Genomic DNA, 13,582 nt, shown 5'->3' with positions numbered 1-13,582 from the left:
TACTTATGATCTCCATCATGCTCTATTCTATGAATATTTGCTGCTCCAGCTAGGGCAGATGTGGCTAAGGAGGTAGTAGTGGTCCACTCAATCAATCAATTGATAGATCAATACATACATACTTTATTAATCCCAGAAGAAATTAAATATATCCACTTCTCATACATTGACACACACACATTTGGAATTCACACAATCCACAGACAACACAGCAGACATAAATACATATAAATACTAGATAAACACACAAACAGAATAACATTGACATTACAGGACATATACCACACAAAAAGTCAGACTAATGTAAAAAGTCAACTAAAAGAGGAAAGATACAAGACTAATGAGCAATACACATCCATCTTACATTGCAAGACATGTCATCATCGCAATTACATCATAAAAACCCTGGTTCCACCACAGTATAGCACAAACTACCTCCTCCCCTCCCTTCATCCACTTGCCCACTCCACCTGAGGGAGGGGGCAAGTGGCCAGATCTTTTTGAAAACGCAAGTTTTTTTCCCCCGCATAGAAAAAGATTTGCGTCCACAAAACAGCGTTTTCGAGAAAATCTCGATCCACATATCAGTGCATTGATCAACACGTTTATACGCAGAACAACTCTGAGAACGACAGGAGAGAGGACCGGGACGTGGGGAAATTCACGCCGTTCCTACTAGAGGACTACCTCCAATCCAGAGTTCTCCCACCAGCAGGCAGCGCGTCCTGGTCTGACCCAGAACTGGCGTCGGCGTCTTTGGCGAGGAACATGAATGAAAGTGACAAGCATGTTTATCAACGCATCTTCGACCTGGAGCTGTTATACGTCAGAAAATAGCCGGTTTTAACTCCGTCTATTCTGTTTGTACGTGTACACAGGTCACATGCATGATGTCACAACAGTTTTTGTCGCAGGGAGAGGCTCCCCAGATAGAAAAGGTTGTGGATACAGACTCCACACGACAATGCAGACGACAATTCCAGTCTGGCCTCCTTCTTAGAACAAAGCTTCTGCACAATGGCCTGCTGTAAAAGTGGTGTTAGTAGCAGGCGGTCCTGGTGGACCCAGTGAAGTAAACGGTCCAGTGAGTGGAGAGGGTGAAGTGGGTCTGTTAAGAGCAGCAGCTTCTGCAGTGGATTTGGGAGAGGTAGCAGGGGTAGAGGGAGCGGAAGAGGAAGTGGAGGATGCATTCGGAAGGTGGTCCATACGTTCGGGGGCAGTCTGGCATGAGGAGCAGGAAGTTGAAAGGGAGCTGAACCAATTGAAAAAGCTGTTCAGGTCATTAGCTCACGCCATGTGTCTTGACCTCTTTGGTTATTGTGGGGGTGAAATAATGCATGCTTATGTCACATCCGAAATACAGTTTAAAAAGTTATACAAATCCAGGGGAAGCAGATGGCCATGTCAATTCTGTCAACAAGAAGCTGACTGTGTGAGACAGGAAAAGTAAGAGAAGGTTGGAGTGACATTTGTTCCAGGGGTTGTTGTTGCTGGAAGGGGTCGGAGCTTTGCCTGGACACCCAATGTTTCCTGTTTTCCCATGAAGACACCCACACATAATAATAATAATAATAATAATAATAATAATAATAATAATAATAATTTTATTTATAATGCACTATACATTATGAAAATCTCAAAGTGCTACAAAGACAAAGAAAGCATAAACCTATGGTGAAGCAAATTAATACAAAAATACAACCCAACAATAAGGCATATATAAAAGGCTAAGGAAAGGCCTTTTTAAAAAGGTGAGTCTTTGGGCTACGTTTAAAAAGAATCCACAGTCTGTGGCACTCTCAGATGGTCAGGGAGAGCATTCCACAGACTGGGAGCAGCCGAGCAGAAGGTTCGATCACCCATGCTGTACAACTTGGTTCTGGGGACCCTGAGGAGGTTGGCTGTGCTGGATCGGAGGGTGCGTGAGGAGGTCTGGGGGACGAGAAGTTCCTTTAGGTAGGCTGGAGCATTACCATGTACGCACTGGTGGGTGAGGAGGGAGATCTTATATTCGATCCTGAGTTCCACAGGGAGCCAGTGCAGTGATTCCAGGATGGGGGTGATATGGTCGAATTTCCGCACCCTCATCAGGATACTAGCAGCGCTGTTCCTTAATGTATTGGAGCTTGTGAATGCTCTTGCTAGGGATCCCGATGAGCAGCGCATTACAATAATCCAGCCTGGAGGAGACAAAGGCGTGTACCAGTTTTTCAGCATCAGAGAGAGTGTGGGGCGGAGCTTGGCAATGTTCCTAAGGTGGTAGAAGGAGGTCTTATACAGATGCTTGATGTGGGTGTCAAATGTCAAGTGGGAGTCCATTCTCACGCCCAGGTTGGTGACTGCTGTGGAGAGTGGAATGACCCGACCAGCAAAGGTGATAGAGGTTATGGGGGATGATCGTACTTGGTGTGGAGTACCGACAAGTATGTCTTCGGTTTTGGAGCTGTTGAGTTGAAGGAAGTTGTGGTTCATCCACGCCTTAGTCTCCTCCAGACAGGCTGACAGTGCAGCTGGTGATTGAGATGATGACAGGGCTGTAGGAGGCGTCGGCTCCATCCTTATGTAGAGCTGCGTGTCGTCGGCATAGCAGTGAAATGACATGCCGGGCCTGCTGATGACACGGCCGAGGGGGAGCATGCATAGGGTGAATAAGAGGGGGCCAAGGACAGATCCCTGTGGGACACTATAGGTGACAGGCTGGGTTGATGATTTAGCGCCTCCAAGGGAGACGCATTCAGTCTGTCCAGTCAAATAGGACTGGAACCAGCTCAGGGCCAAGTCACAGAGACCAACGGTGGAGTACAGACGATCCAGGAGGATGGCGTGATCCACTGTGTCAAACGCTGCCGATAGGTCGAGGAAGACAAGAAAGGATGGGCATCCACCGCCATCAACAGATCATTGGTGACCCTTACTAGGGCTGTTTCAGTGCTGTGAGCTGACCAAAACCCAGACTGGAACTTCTCAAAGATGTTATTGTCTTTGAGGTGGGTTTGGAGCTGAGCGGCAACTACCTTCTCCAGCACCTTGGAAAGGAACGGGAAGTTGGAGATGGGCCTGTAGCTACCGAGGGCTTCCAGGTCCAGAGTTGGGCTTTTCAGGAGGGGAGTGATGATGGCAGTTTTGAGAGCTGGCGGAACATGGCCAGCCTGTAGGGAGAGGTTGATGACATTGGTGATCAGGGGCACACATCTAGACATGCACATCCACACACACACACGAACATGGACCTGCGAGGTATGAAAAGTTGTAGCATATGACGTTCGGGCTGTTTACCCGACTGGTCTGGTGTTATAATGTACAGTATTTTCCGCAGTATTAGGCGTACTGGACTATAAGACGCACCCTCAATAATTTGTTTGTTTTATAATTTATTTCATATATAAGGTGCACCGGATTATAAGGCGCACACATAAAAAATAAAATTTATTTGATAAACTGCAGCGGCTGTAGTTGCGCAATCCGTCCACTACATAGAGCCGCGCTGCTCAGGCACTCATGATTGCATTCATGACTTCCTGACTACCTTTGAATGGACCCTATTGTTATGTCAATAAGCCATTCTGAGCCTCATCAAGGAAACCTGATCACTTGATCACTTTGCCATCTCAGAAAGAAGTCAACACGCATATTAAAAAACCTGACATTAAAAACTGGTTAAATTCATTACGAGTGCAGTCAGTGCGAACAGAGCGGATTATTTCCTGATCTGAAGTTTGAAGCAGATATTTAAGCTCCGACGTTGGTCTTTAAATATTGTTTCGATCGATCGGTAGTCCAGTCAGAGTTGAGGTGCAGCTATTTACTGCTGTGTGTCCTAAACAATTTTTTAACTAGTTTTTAATGTCAGGCTGCTAATTTACTGGCAAATGCGACACTGTTTATCTCCTAGAACTGACTTTAACGTCAGTGTCTCACCGCCGTGAATCTCACCGCACGTCACTGCAGACAGAATACACAAACCTGAATGCGCCCCTCCGCCACCCGGCCAGAGCTATCAACTACATTTGTAAATAAATTGCAGCACACCCGTTGGCACCGTTGTCTAGCAGTGACTCTGCTCTTGACATTTCAGAAAAGGCTGGAAGTTCAGCTTTGAGGGTCTTTCATTCACCTTTATGCCAGCTTCTGCGCATGTTTTCACAGACTAATAGAATTGACCGTCGCTAGATTCCAGAAGACAGCACAATGGCATTTTTAAGACCAATTAAGTTTAAAGTGGGTTATTTCCGACGCCAAATAGTTAGGAAATACTGAGATCATTCAGTCAGTCAAACTTTATTAATAGAATTGTTGAAAGTTCCTTATGTTTTGCTACGTAATCACCGGTGCTCCTACAGTCTGCTCCACCGTCTGAGAGCAGCTCAGTCAGAGCCGGGACTTCGGTGACGCCCCTTGACTACCGTTGTTAGGGGGCATAGGCCCGAGTGCCTTGTGAGGGGGCTCCTCTGGTGGCGGAGTGCGGCATGACTGGTGGTCAGACTGCCGGCTTTTTTTCAGCGATCATGTCTTTAACCAATATTAATATGAATATTAATCCATATATAAGACACACCGGATTACAAGGTGTACTACAGGTTTATGAGAAAATTTTAGGCTTTTAGGTGTGCCTTATAGTGCGGAAAATACGGTACTGACAATCAAATTAAATAATTCCCATTTTGGCTGTCAACCATTCTTCAGATGCTCCTGAGTCTTTATTTAAGTTTTGCTGGAGTATAGCACTCTCACTACATTATGCAGGGCTTATTTTTGGGGTAACTCTTGACTGTCTTCACAGGGCACACTGTGTCCACACAGAAGTTCATATATTCCATTGGACACTTAGCTGCCCCCTCGATGTCCTCCCCATGGAAGCCCTCAATAACACTCCAGTCCATGGTCTGGAAGCGGTCCCTGAGTATTTTCTCAGCTTTCTGGGACTATCTCCTGACTTTCTTTGTTGTTACTAGCGGTCTCGTCACCAAAGGAATGTATGTGGCATGAAGATGGACTAGGTTGTGGTCTGATTTAACTATTGAGAGGAATGGCTCTCTATGTCTATCAGGGCATTGGTGTAAAATAGATCAATGGTTCTGTCCTTCCATGTGGAGTGGTCCACACACCGGGCAATTGTGGGAAGTAACATGTCTAAGGTGACGTGATTGAAGTCACCTGTGATTAGTAACTGAGCCTCCAGGTGCCGGGCCCGAAGAGCAGAGGAGGTGTCACAGTTGGTTTTGCGTGCTGTCTCAGGGTCCACACTGAGTGGGATATAGACAGGCAGGAGAAAGACGTGTGAAAATTCATGAGCAAGGTGGTAATGTCTAATGCTAACAGCAATTAGCTCCAGATTGCAATTGCAAAGCATAGGTTTCACAGTCACATGTCCTGCGTGGCACCATCTGTCATTTAAATTAATAATTAACCCACCTCCTTTCTTCTTCTAGGCGGTGTCTTTGTAGCTGGTTCGCTCATGTGGAAGAGAAGCCAGTCAGTCCAATATTACCGCCAGGCACATTGCCTGTTAGCTACGTCTCAGAAAACAACAACAAGCTGGTCTCCCTGTAGCGCTCTCAGTCCTGCTCAGCACCATCAATTCATCCAAATTGTTGGGCATGGAGTCGACATTCCCCATATAACAGGGGGGATGGTAGGTCTGCACTGCCTGTAGCTAGTGGCTCCAGCCATTAGCCTAGCATTTTCAACATGTCCTGCTTTAGAACCAGTATATCTCCATTGGAGCTTGACATAACAGCTTTTTCAATCGGTTCAGCTCCCCCACCACTCCCGGCTCCTCGTCCTCCCAGGCCTCTCCTGGCCTACAGGCCTCTCCTGGCCTACAGGCCTCTCCTGGCCCTACAGACCGCTCCACTGATGCTCCCTCCTCCTGTGCTTCCTCTCCTTCCACCCCTGCCACTTCTCCCGAGCCCACTCCAAGAACTGCGAAGCTCAACGGCCCCACCTCAATCACTGGACTTCCAACCTCGCCACAACCTCCTGCTCCCACCATGACCGAGACCATCATCACTGCAGACCTGGTGACGACAACGCTGAGGAGGCTCCGTCCCTACAAGGCGGCTGGACCAGATAAGGTCTCCCCAAGACTCCTCCGAGCCTGTGCTTCGGAACTAGGGGACCCCCTGCAACAATTGTTCAACCTCAGTCTGCGGCTGGGGAGGGTCCCGTCACTGTGGAAGACCTCCTGCATTGTCCCTGTACCCAAGAAAGGACGCCCTACTGAGCTCAACGACCACCGACCGGTCGCTCTTACCTCCCACGTAATGAAGACCCTAGAGCGACTGGTCCTGGAGCTCATGCGTCCACAGGTGCAGGGTGCTATGGACCCTCTCCAGTTTGCCTATCAGGCCAAGGTTGGGGTTGACGATGCTGTCATGTACCTTCTCCACCGCACACTCTCCTACCTGGACGCCGGGGGCTGTGCCGTCAGAGTGCTCTTCTTCGACTTTTCGAGTGCCTTCAACACCATCCAGCCCCAGCTCCTGCAGGATAAACTGACCTCCATGGCTGTGGACCCCTACCTCGTGAGCTGGATTACGGACTACCTAACGGACAGACCCCAGTACGTCCGTATGGGGGACTGTTTGTCTTCTATGGTGACCAGCAGCACGGGGACGCCACAGGGGACCGTTCTATCCCCCATTCTCTTCACCCTCTACACATCAGACTTCAAGCACAACTCGGATACATGCCACATACAGAAGTACTCCGATAACACCGCGATAGTGGCATGTATCCGGGAGGGTGATGAGGGGGGGTACAGGGCATTGGTGGCTGACTTCGTGGAGTGGTGCCAACAGAACCAGCTCCAGCTCAACGTCTCCAAGACAAAGGAGATGGTTCTGGATTTCCGGCGGGCACCTCCCTCTCCACAGCCGGTGATCATCAAAGGCAGTGAGGTGGAGGTGGTAGAAAACTATAAGTACCTGGGACTGCAGCTAGACAGCAGACTGGACTGGTCACTCAACTCCAACTGTGTGTACAAGAAGGGGCAGAGCAGGATGTACTTCCTAAGGAGGCTGGCCTCCTTCAACATCTGTCCTAAGCTCCTTTTCATGTTCTATCAGTCCGTAGTCTCCAGTGTGCTGTCATACGCCATTGTGTGTTGGGGTGGGGGGGCCAGGAAAAGAGATATGGACCGTCTGAACAGACTCATCCGCAGAGCAGGCTCAGTGGTCGGGCTGAGCCTGGACTCTGTGGAGACGCTTCTGGAGAGCAGGACCATGTCTAAAATTAAGGCCATCATGAACAACACCAGGCACCCCCTACACACCACCTTCTCCCAGCAGAGGAGCACCTTCAGCGGCAGACTGCTGTCACACAGCGCCTCCACAGAGAGGCTGAGGTCCTCCTTCGTGCCCCGTGCCATCAGGGGGTACAATGACTCTCTCAGGAGGAGCGGGGGGGAGGTGGCGAGGTCAGCACGGGGTTGAATATGGATTTAATTTAATTTAATTTAAATTTAATTTTATACTGTTATATATATATATATATACAATTTATTTATTTTTATACTGTTTTATATTTTAATTCAATTTTATACTGTTTAGATTTTATTTTATACTGTTTATATTTTAATACTGTAATATTTTTAAATTTTATACTGATTATATTTTAGTTATAGTTTAGTATATAAGTCCTGTTAGTGCTGCATGTGTCTGTCTGTTAGTGTAATGTATGTCTTGTGGTATGTCCTGTGATGTCAATGTTTCCTTTTCTCCTGGTGTTTATCCAGTATTATTTGTTATTTAATGCCTGAGCAGTGGATATATGCAATTTCCTCCGGGATTAATAAAGTATCTATCTATCTATCTATCTATCTATGGATAAGGTCACTCATTTTTGGTTCTCCTCTGACCCTCATAACTCCACACAGAGAAAAGGAAAGCTTCAGCCTGCTTGCGCATGGACACGTGACATTTCTGGCTCATGGTTCTATCCCTGACCTCTAACTATATTTGAGCTAGGGACTGAAGGCTAGTTCAAATATAGGTTTGCTCTCCAAGGATCAGTCAAATTTCACTACATTGTACTGTGAGTACAACTGTAATTTACCAATAAGAATGCTGCTGTTGCTTCTTGTTAAAGATGCCTTGTTGAAAATCTGGAAGATGTCTGTAAAGCTTCTCAGTCATCCAGGTCATGGTAGATCTCAGAGTTAAATAGAGTCAACTGGATTCATAAGAAAAGGTTGCCAATGTTTGCCTGTCTTTAAGAGTCTTTTTAACCATTAACTTCAAGTTCAGTTGACTTTATTCATCACAAAAACCTTTAAGTAAGATTATTTTTATTGTCTTACCGGTCAAATTGGTCAGGTGTAACCTCCAGAAAAGGTTGCAGGCTGGAACAGCCAGCATTATTCACCAGCAGATCAATAGGGCCAACATCCTGCAGGGTAGCCTCTGTGGCCTCCCAGTCTGCCAGGTCCACACAAACCGGGATGATGGACGGACACTGTAAGAGGAAGCCAACACCAAACTTCAAAGTGGAGAAAAAAGTGATTTATTGGAGTTTAAGGCTTGTTACTCAGCCATGCCTTAGTCTTCCAGTGGGCCAACTGCCTGCAGGAGGATTCAAAGAGTTCTTGGCCATTGTGGATTGGGTGGGACCTCGAGGCAAGGGACCTTACCCTCTGATCCTTGGCTGATGAAAATGGCTTTTGAGACTTGGAGCAGGGAGCTAATGTTTGACACTGATAGACATAGTTGGGGTTTCTTCTCTGGTCCTTCAAGAAGGGGAGAGCCGTGACCATTGATTTTGCTTATACACCTTACAGCAACTCAAAGTACATATACTTTTTGAAGTTCTTGGAAAGGGTGCTGTCAGGTGCGGTGGTGCTGTGGGACTTCAATGCATATATTTGCAACAACAGCTCGACAGGGAAGTGATTGGAAAGAATGGCCAACCTGACTTGATCCTGAGTGATGTTCAGTCACTGGACTTCACTGATGAGCTGAGCTGTCAATTGGTCCCTACCTGGTGGTGAGTTGGATCATGTGGCAGAGGAGGTTGCTGAATAGACCAGGCAAACCTAAAGGACAGTCATGGTTTGGTGTGAATGTCTGGTGGAGCCACCAGTCACTAGGTGATATGGAATCGGAGGTGGAGGCTGAATAAAATGATCAGGTTGGTATGGAACTGCTGTCAATGGTGACATTGCAAAAAGAAAAACATTGGACAAGCTGTCAACCAACTAGTCAGCTCATGGAAGACACACCTCTAGAATGTTGTGTGGACAGGGGCAGTAACCAATGGTTTCCCTTTTGAAGTACGGGAACCAGACATACTGTATGTGATCCAACAATAGAAGGATTAGACTTCACCATCCCTGGTAAGGTCTCTTCCAGTGTGCTAGATAGGAGAAGTCAGATGTCGGTCTAATGTTGATCCAACTGGACCAGTGTGTTTTATGTGAAGGCTGAAGAAGACTTGACCAGTTTTATACCCTTACAAGGGTACATGAGAATAAGCCCTATCAATTCACATGTGTTTTGTGGATGTAGGCAATACTTCTCAACCAGAAAAGCGTAGGAAGCCTACTCAAGTTTGGGGCGGAGTGTCTGCCTTAACTGGAGGAGTTCAAATATCTAGCGGTCTTGCTCCAGGGACGGAAGAATGGAGCATGGAGAAATGGGGCGGCATCAATAGTGGGCAGTGTTCTAGTGGACAATGCGGACATTGAGTCGGTCCACTGTGGTGAAGAAGAAGTTGAGCCAGAAAGCAAAGTTCTTAATTCTTCATTCCTACCTTCACCTACATTCTTGCATCTGGGAGCAATAGAAAAAGGTGACTGTCAGTAGGTGGCCAAAATAAACAGAGTAGCTGGGCTCAGTGAGATCCGCTGCTCCTTCATATCGAGAGCTGCCAATTGGGTAGTCCAGACTGCTGGTCAGGATACCCCTTGTATGTCTCCCTAGGGAGAATTTCCAGGCTTGTCCATCTAGGACAGCCCATGAAAGACCAATGAAAAAATGGAGAGCAGAGTAGAGTATAAGTTTTTTGGAGACTACATCTCTCTTCCTGCTTAGGAAGCACTCGGAATTATTCTAGAAAAGCTGTTGGAAGTGGCTGGGGAGAGGGGTGGCTGGAATTCCCTAAGAGATGAAGAAAATGAAGACTTTTAAAACATGATGCTTTTGACAATACCTACAATTAGCAAAGTTTAATTGTAATTCTCTGAGAATTTAAACATATGCTCCAATTCATACTGCATACTTCCAGATGCAACGTGACTAGTTCTAGTTTATCAGCAGGTAGCAGAGATGAAGATGCTCAGGTTCTCTTTCGGAGTGACCAGGATGGATAGGATCAGGATTGAGTATATCAGAGGGACAGCACATGTTAGAGGTTTTGGAGATTAAGTCAGAGAGGCCAGACTGAGATGGTTTGGACATGTCCAGAGGAGAGATGGTGAATATATTAGTGCTGTTTAACAGAAAACATATGGCAAACACTGCACTATAAAAATATACTCGCATGGAAGCACATGCTACCTTTTTGTATTGCTGACATGAGTTACCAGTAACTGTTACCATGGATTGCAAAGACATGTCAATACTATAGAGATCATCCTCTCTCACGGCTTCCATGTTATGTACTGGCGACTCTCAAGCTAATCCAAAAAGAATGTGTCTCTATGGCTACAAAAGCCTCAAAATGTCATGTTTATAGGGAAATATTTTCTTTCCTGACAAGCTGGATTGTTTTCTTTAGTTCTCAGATGTTTAGAAAGTGCAGAAAAATAAATGTAAAAAAGAAAAATGTGATAAATGCAAAGATAAAAATACCCTCATCCCAACTATGAAACATATCACTGGTATCAAATGAGGATTTGATTTTCAAAAACAAAATTTCCTATTTCAACATCTGACTAGTGAAAAATTTTGACTATTTTAATTTACTTATAGAGTTACCTGAAAATCACACAAATAGTTTCTTTTAACAAAGAGATCCAGATGAAAAACCCAACGTGTGGAGGAGATTAAAGCACTGGAGAGATGGAGTGGATGCATAGAGGGACAAGAACCATAGAAAGATGTGGAGGGGTCAATCGCCAAGGAGCCCCTTCAAATGTGCACCATGGATACGTGTGTGAGAAAGGTACCTCCTGCATCAGACCGTTCAGGTCAGCCTGTGAGCGAGTAATTGCAGTAACCTTTGCCCCGCAGCGTGCCAGAGTGAGAGCCGTGGCCCGACCAATCCCTAAATTTAAAAAAATCCAAAAATAGAGATTCATCACAGACATCAGCTTTAGCAGTAACATCAGAGGTGGCTGATCTTCTGGCTTGGTCAAAAAACACAGCTTTAGGAAATGCTACATTGACGGTACTGAAACTTACAAGAGGGTATACAACGCTGGTGGAAACTATGTGAAGCCCTTGAACAGTATTTTTTTTCTTTTATCATCACTAATTTTATATGAAACATGTCAGGTTTATGTTTATCAAGAGCAAGTACATGTACAATTGTGTGAGTAGCCAAAAAGCTATGTGAAAAAAAGAGCAGGTGTTTGTGCAGAAGTAAGTGAATCCCCAGGTGCCTTGTGAAGGTCAAGTATCTAACAGATCTATGCAAAATACAACTGGTGTTTCATCAGAATTTGAATCAGTTTTATTGACCAAGTTTGTGTACCCAAACTAGGGATTTTACTCCAATTCAGCTTAGCTCAGAGTAATTCATTCAACCAGATCATTAGGGCCAATGTGCACCCACACACATCAGTACTGCTGAGAGGAAATGAGATATCTGAGGACATCAGAGGCAGTGACAGCTAATCAGTGGGCTTCCCCAATTATAACACCATGTCCAAAAAATTCCAGCTCCACCATTTACCCATTGTAAAACATTTAAAAATGGGCCGCACAGAATTTTTTTTTTAACATTACTTCGTTTTATTTATTTCGGAGTCTGGAAGGTGTTTTATTTTGAAAAGCGGCGTCTGTGCGAAATGACGCACAGACGAATGCCTGCGTCTGTCCCGCTTGACAGGTCTCGGTCACGTGACAGGTTATCCCTACATTAAGCGCCCACAATTGCGCCAGTGTTCTGGATTAAAGTCAAGGCACATTATCCTAAAATCGCCCAAAATTTATCGAAAACCCTGCTTGCAGTTCCAACCTCCTGTCACCTCCAGTGACCGTAAAGAAAACCGAACTGCGGAGTAGACCGGAACACACTTTAGGTGTCATTGTCTCCCGTTATCCCTAGGTCAGCGGTCCCCAACCACTAATTCTTATTATTGTAATTATTATTATCTGATTGACCTGTTCACCTTTTTATTGGAAATGATCAGTATTTTTCCTACGTTGAATGCACCGATTGTAAGTCGCTATATTTTAAAATAAACCTCATCATTGCAGTCACTTCAATCGAGTTTTTAATATAATTCTTAAAATCATTTCGTTTACAGAGATGTTGATTATCAATTTATGAAAAAAAAAAGTTTGTTTACTGTCTGTTGATGTCTGCATTTTACATAAAACCACTGCGGATGATCTATTAGACCACAGCTGTCCTGGAGTCATCAACGATTATCGAGCAAATGAAGACCGGTCCGTGAAAATAATGTTTTAGATGAAACCTGTCATCTAAGACACTATCGGTTCCCAAAAAAGGTTGGGAACCGCTGTACTAACCAATCCGTCAGCTAACTATCTAACTAACTAACTAACTTGTTCGTCAGGCCACTTGCAGTGTTGACCTGTAATGTTTACTTGTTTACCTTTTCCTGCTCCGGTGACCAGAGCTCGTTTTCCTACAAATGATATTTCCATGTTCGATCTCGCCCGTGAACAGCAGCAGCTCAGATCCAGCGTGGGGCTCGAAGGGTCACGTGAAGAAACCACTGCGAATGTCCAATCAGCGTTCAACCTAACCTCACGTGACAGCAATCGTTTACATAACGTCATTCATCCCACCTACAGTCTACACCTACAGAACTGTGCAAAATCGCATAAAGGAAATGGGATTTTCATAGAGGAAAGCTAAAAGGAAACCATCACTGACACTTAAACAGAAAAGAACAAGACTGCAATGGGCTAAGGAGAGGAAATCATGCACTGTGGATGACTGGATGAAGGTTATCTTCAGTGATGAGTCACGGATTGGACAAGGTGATGATGCTGGAACTTTTGTTTGGTGCCATTCCAGTGAGATTTACAAAGAGGAAAGAAAACATCAAAATTCCCATATCATCAGTCCTTGATGATATGGGGCTGAATGTCAGGCAAAGGCACTAGGGAGATCGCTGTGGTTAAATTTTCAATAAATGCACGAGTTTACAGTGACACTTTGGACAGCTTTCTTATTGCTTCAATTGAAAAAATGTTTGTGGATGATGAAATCATTTTTCAAGATGACAACGCATCATGCCACAGAGCAAAAACTGTGAACGCATTCTTTGGAGAAATACACATCCAGTCAGTGTCATGGCTTGCAAATAGCCCAGATCTCAACCCAATTGAAAACCTGTGGTGGAAATTTAAAAAAATGGTCCACAGCAAGGCTCTGACCTGCAAGGATGATCTGGCAACTGCAATCAAAGACAGTTGGCACCAGATTGATGAAGAATACTGTTTGTCAC

General features: G+C 45.2%; 1 protein-coding gene across 2 annotated transcripts in view; it reads right to left on the bottom strand.

Annotated features, from left to right (window-relative positions):
- The window catches only part of dcxr (dicarbonyl/L-xylulose reductase), a 49,616-nt gene extending 36,796 nt beyond the window's left edge, over positions 1-12,820 (bottom strand). The window contains exons 1-3 of one of the 2 annotated variants that reach the window (XM_068304516.1): positions 12,722-12,820; positions 11,105-11,202; positions 8,300-8,454 (exon numbers count right to left, since the gene is read on the bottom strand). In XM_068304516.1, the coding sequence (XP_068160617.1) occupies positions 8,300-8,454; positions 11,105-11,202; positions 12,722-12,773 (305 nt within the window). In that variant the 5' untranslated portion in view covers positions 12,774-12,820. Of the gene's footprint in view, positions 1-8,299; positions 8,455-8,536; positions 10,021-11,104; positions 11,203-12,721 lie in introns of those variants that run through there. The other variant, XM_068304514.1, reaches the window with a different exon arrangement.
- Positions 12,821-13,582: the final 762 nt, after the last annotated feature.

The sequence above is a fragment of the Antennarius striatus genome, chromosome 20 (genome assembly GCF_040054535.1).
Source record: "Antennarius striatus isolate MH-2024 chromosome 20, ASM4005453v1, whole genome shotgun sequence".
In the NCBI taxonomy this organism is placed as follows: domain Eukaryota; kingdom Metazoa; phylum Chordata; class Actinopteri; order Lophiiformes; family Antennariidae; genus Antennarius; species Antennarius striatus.
This window is presented reverse-complemented; position numbering and strand designations above follow the sequence as displayed.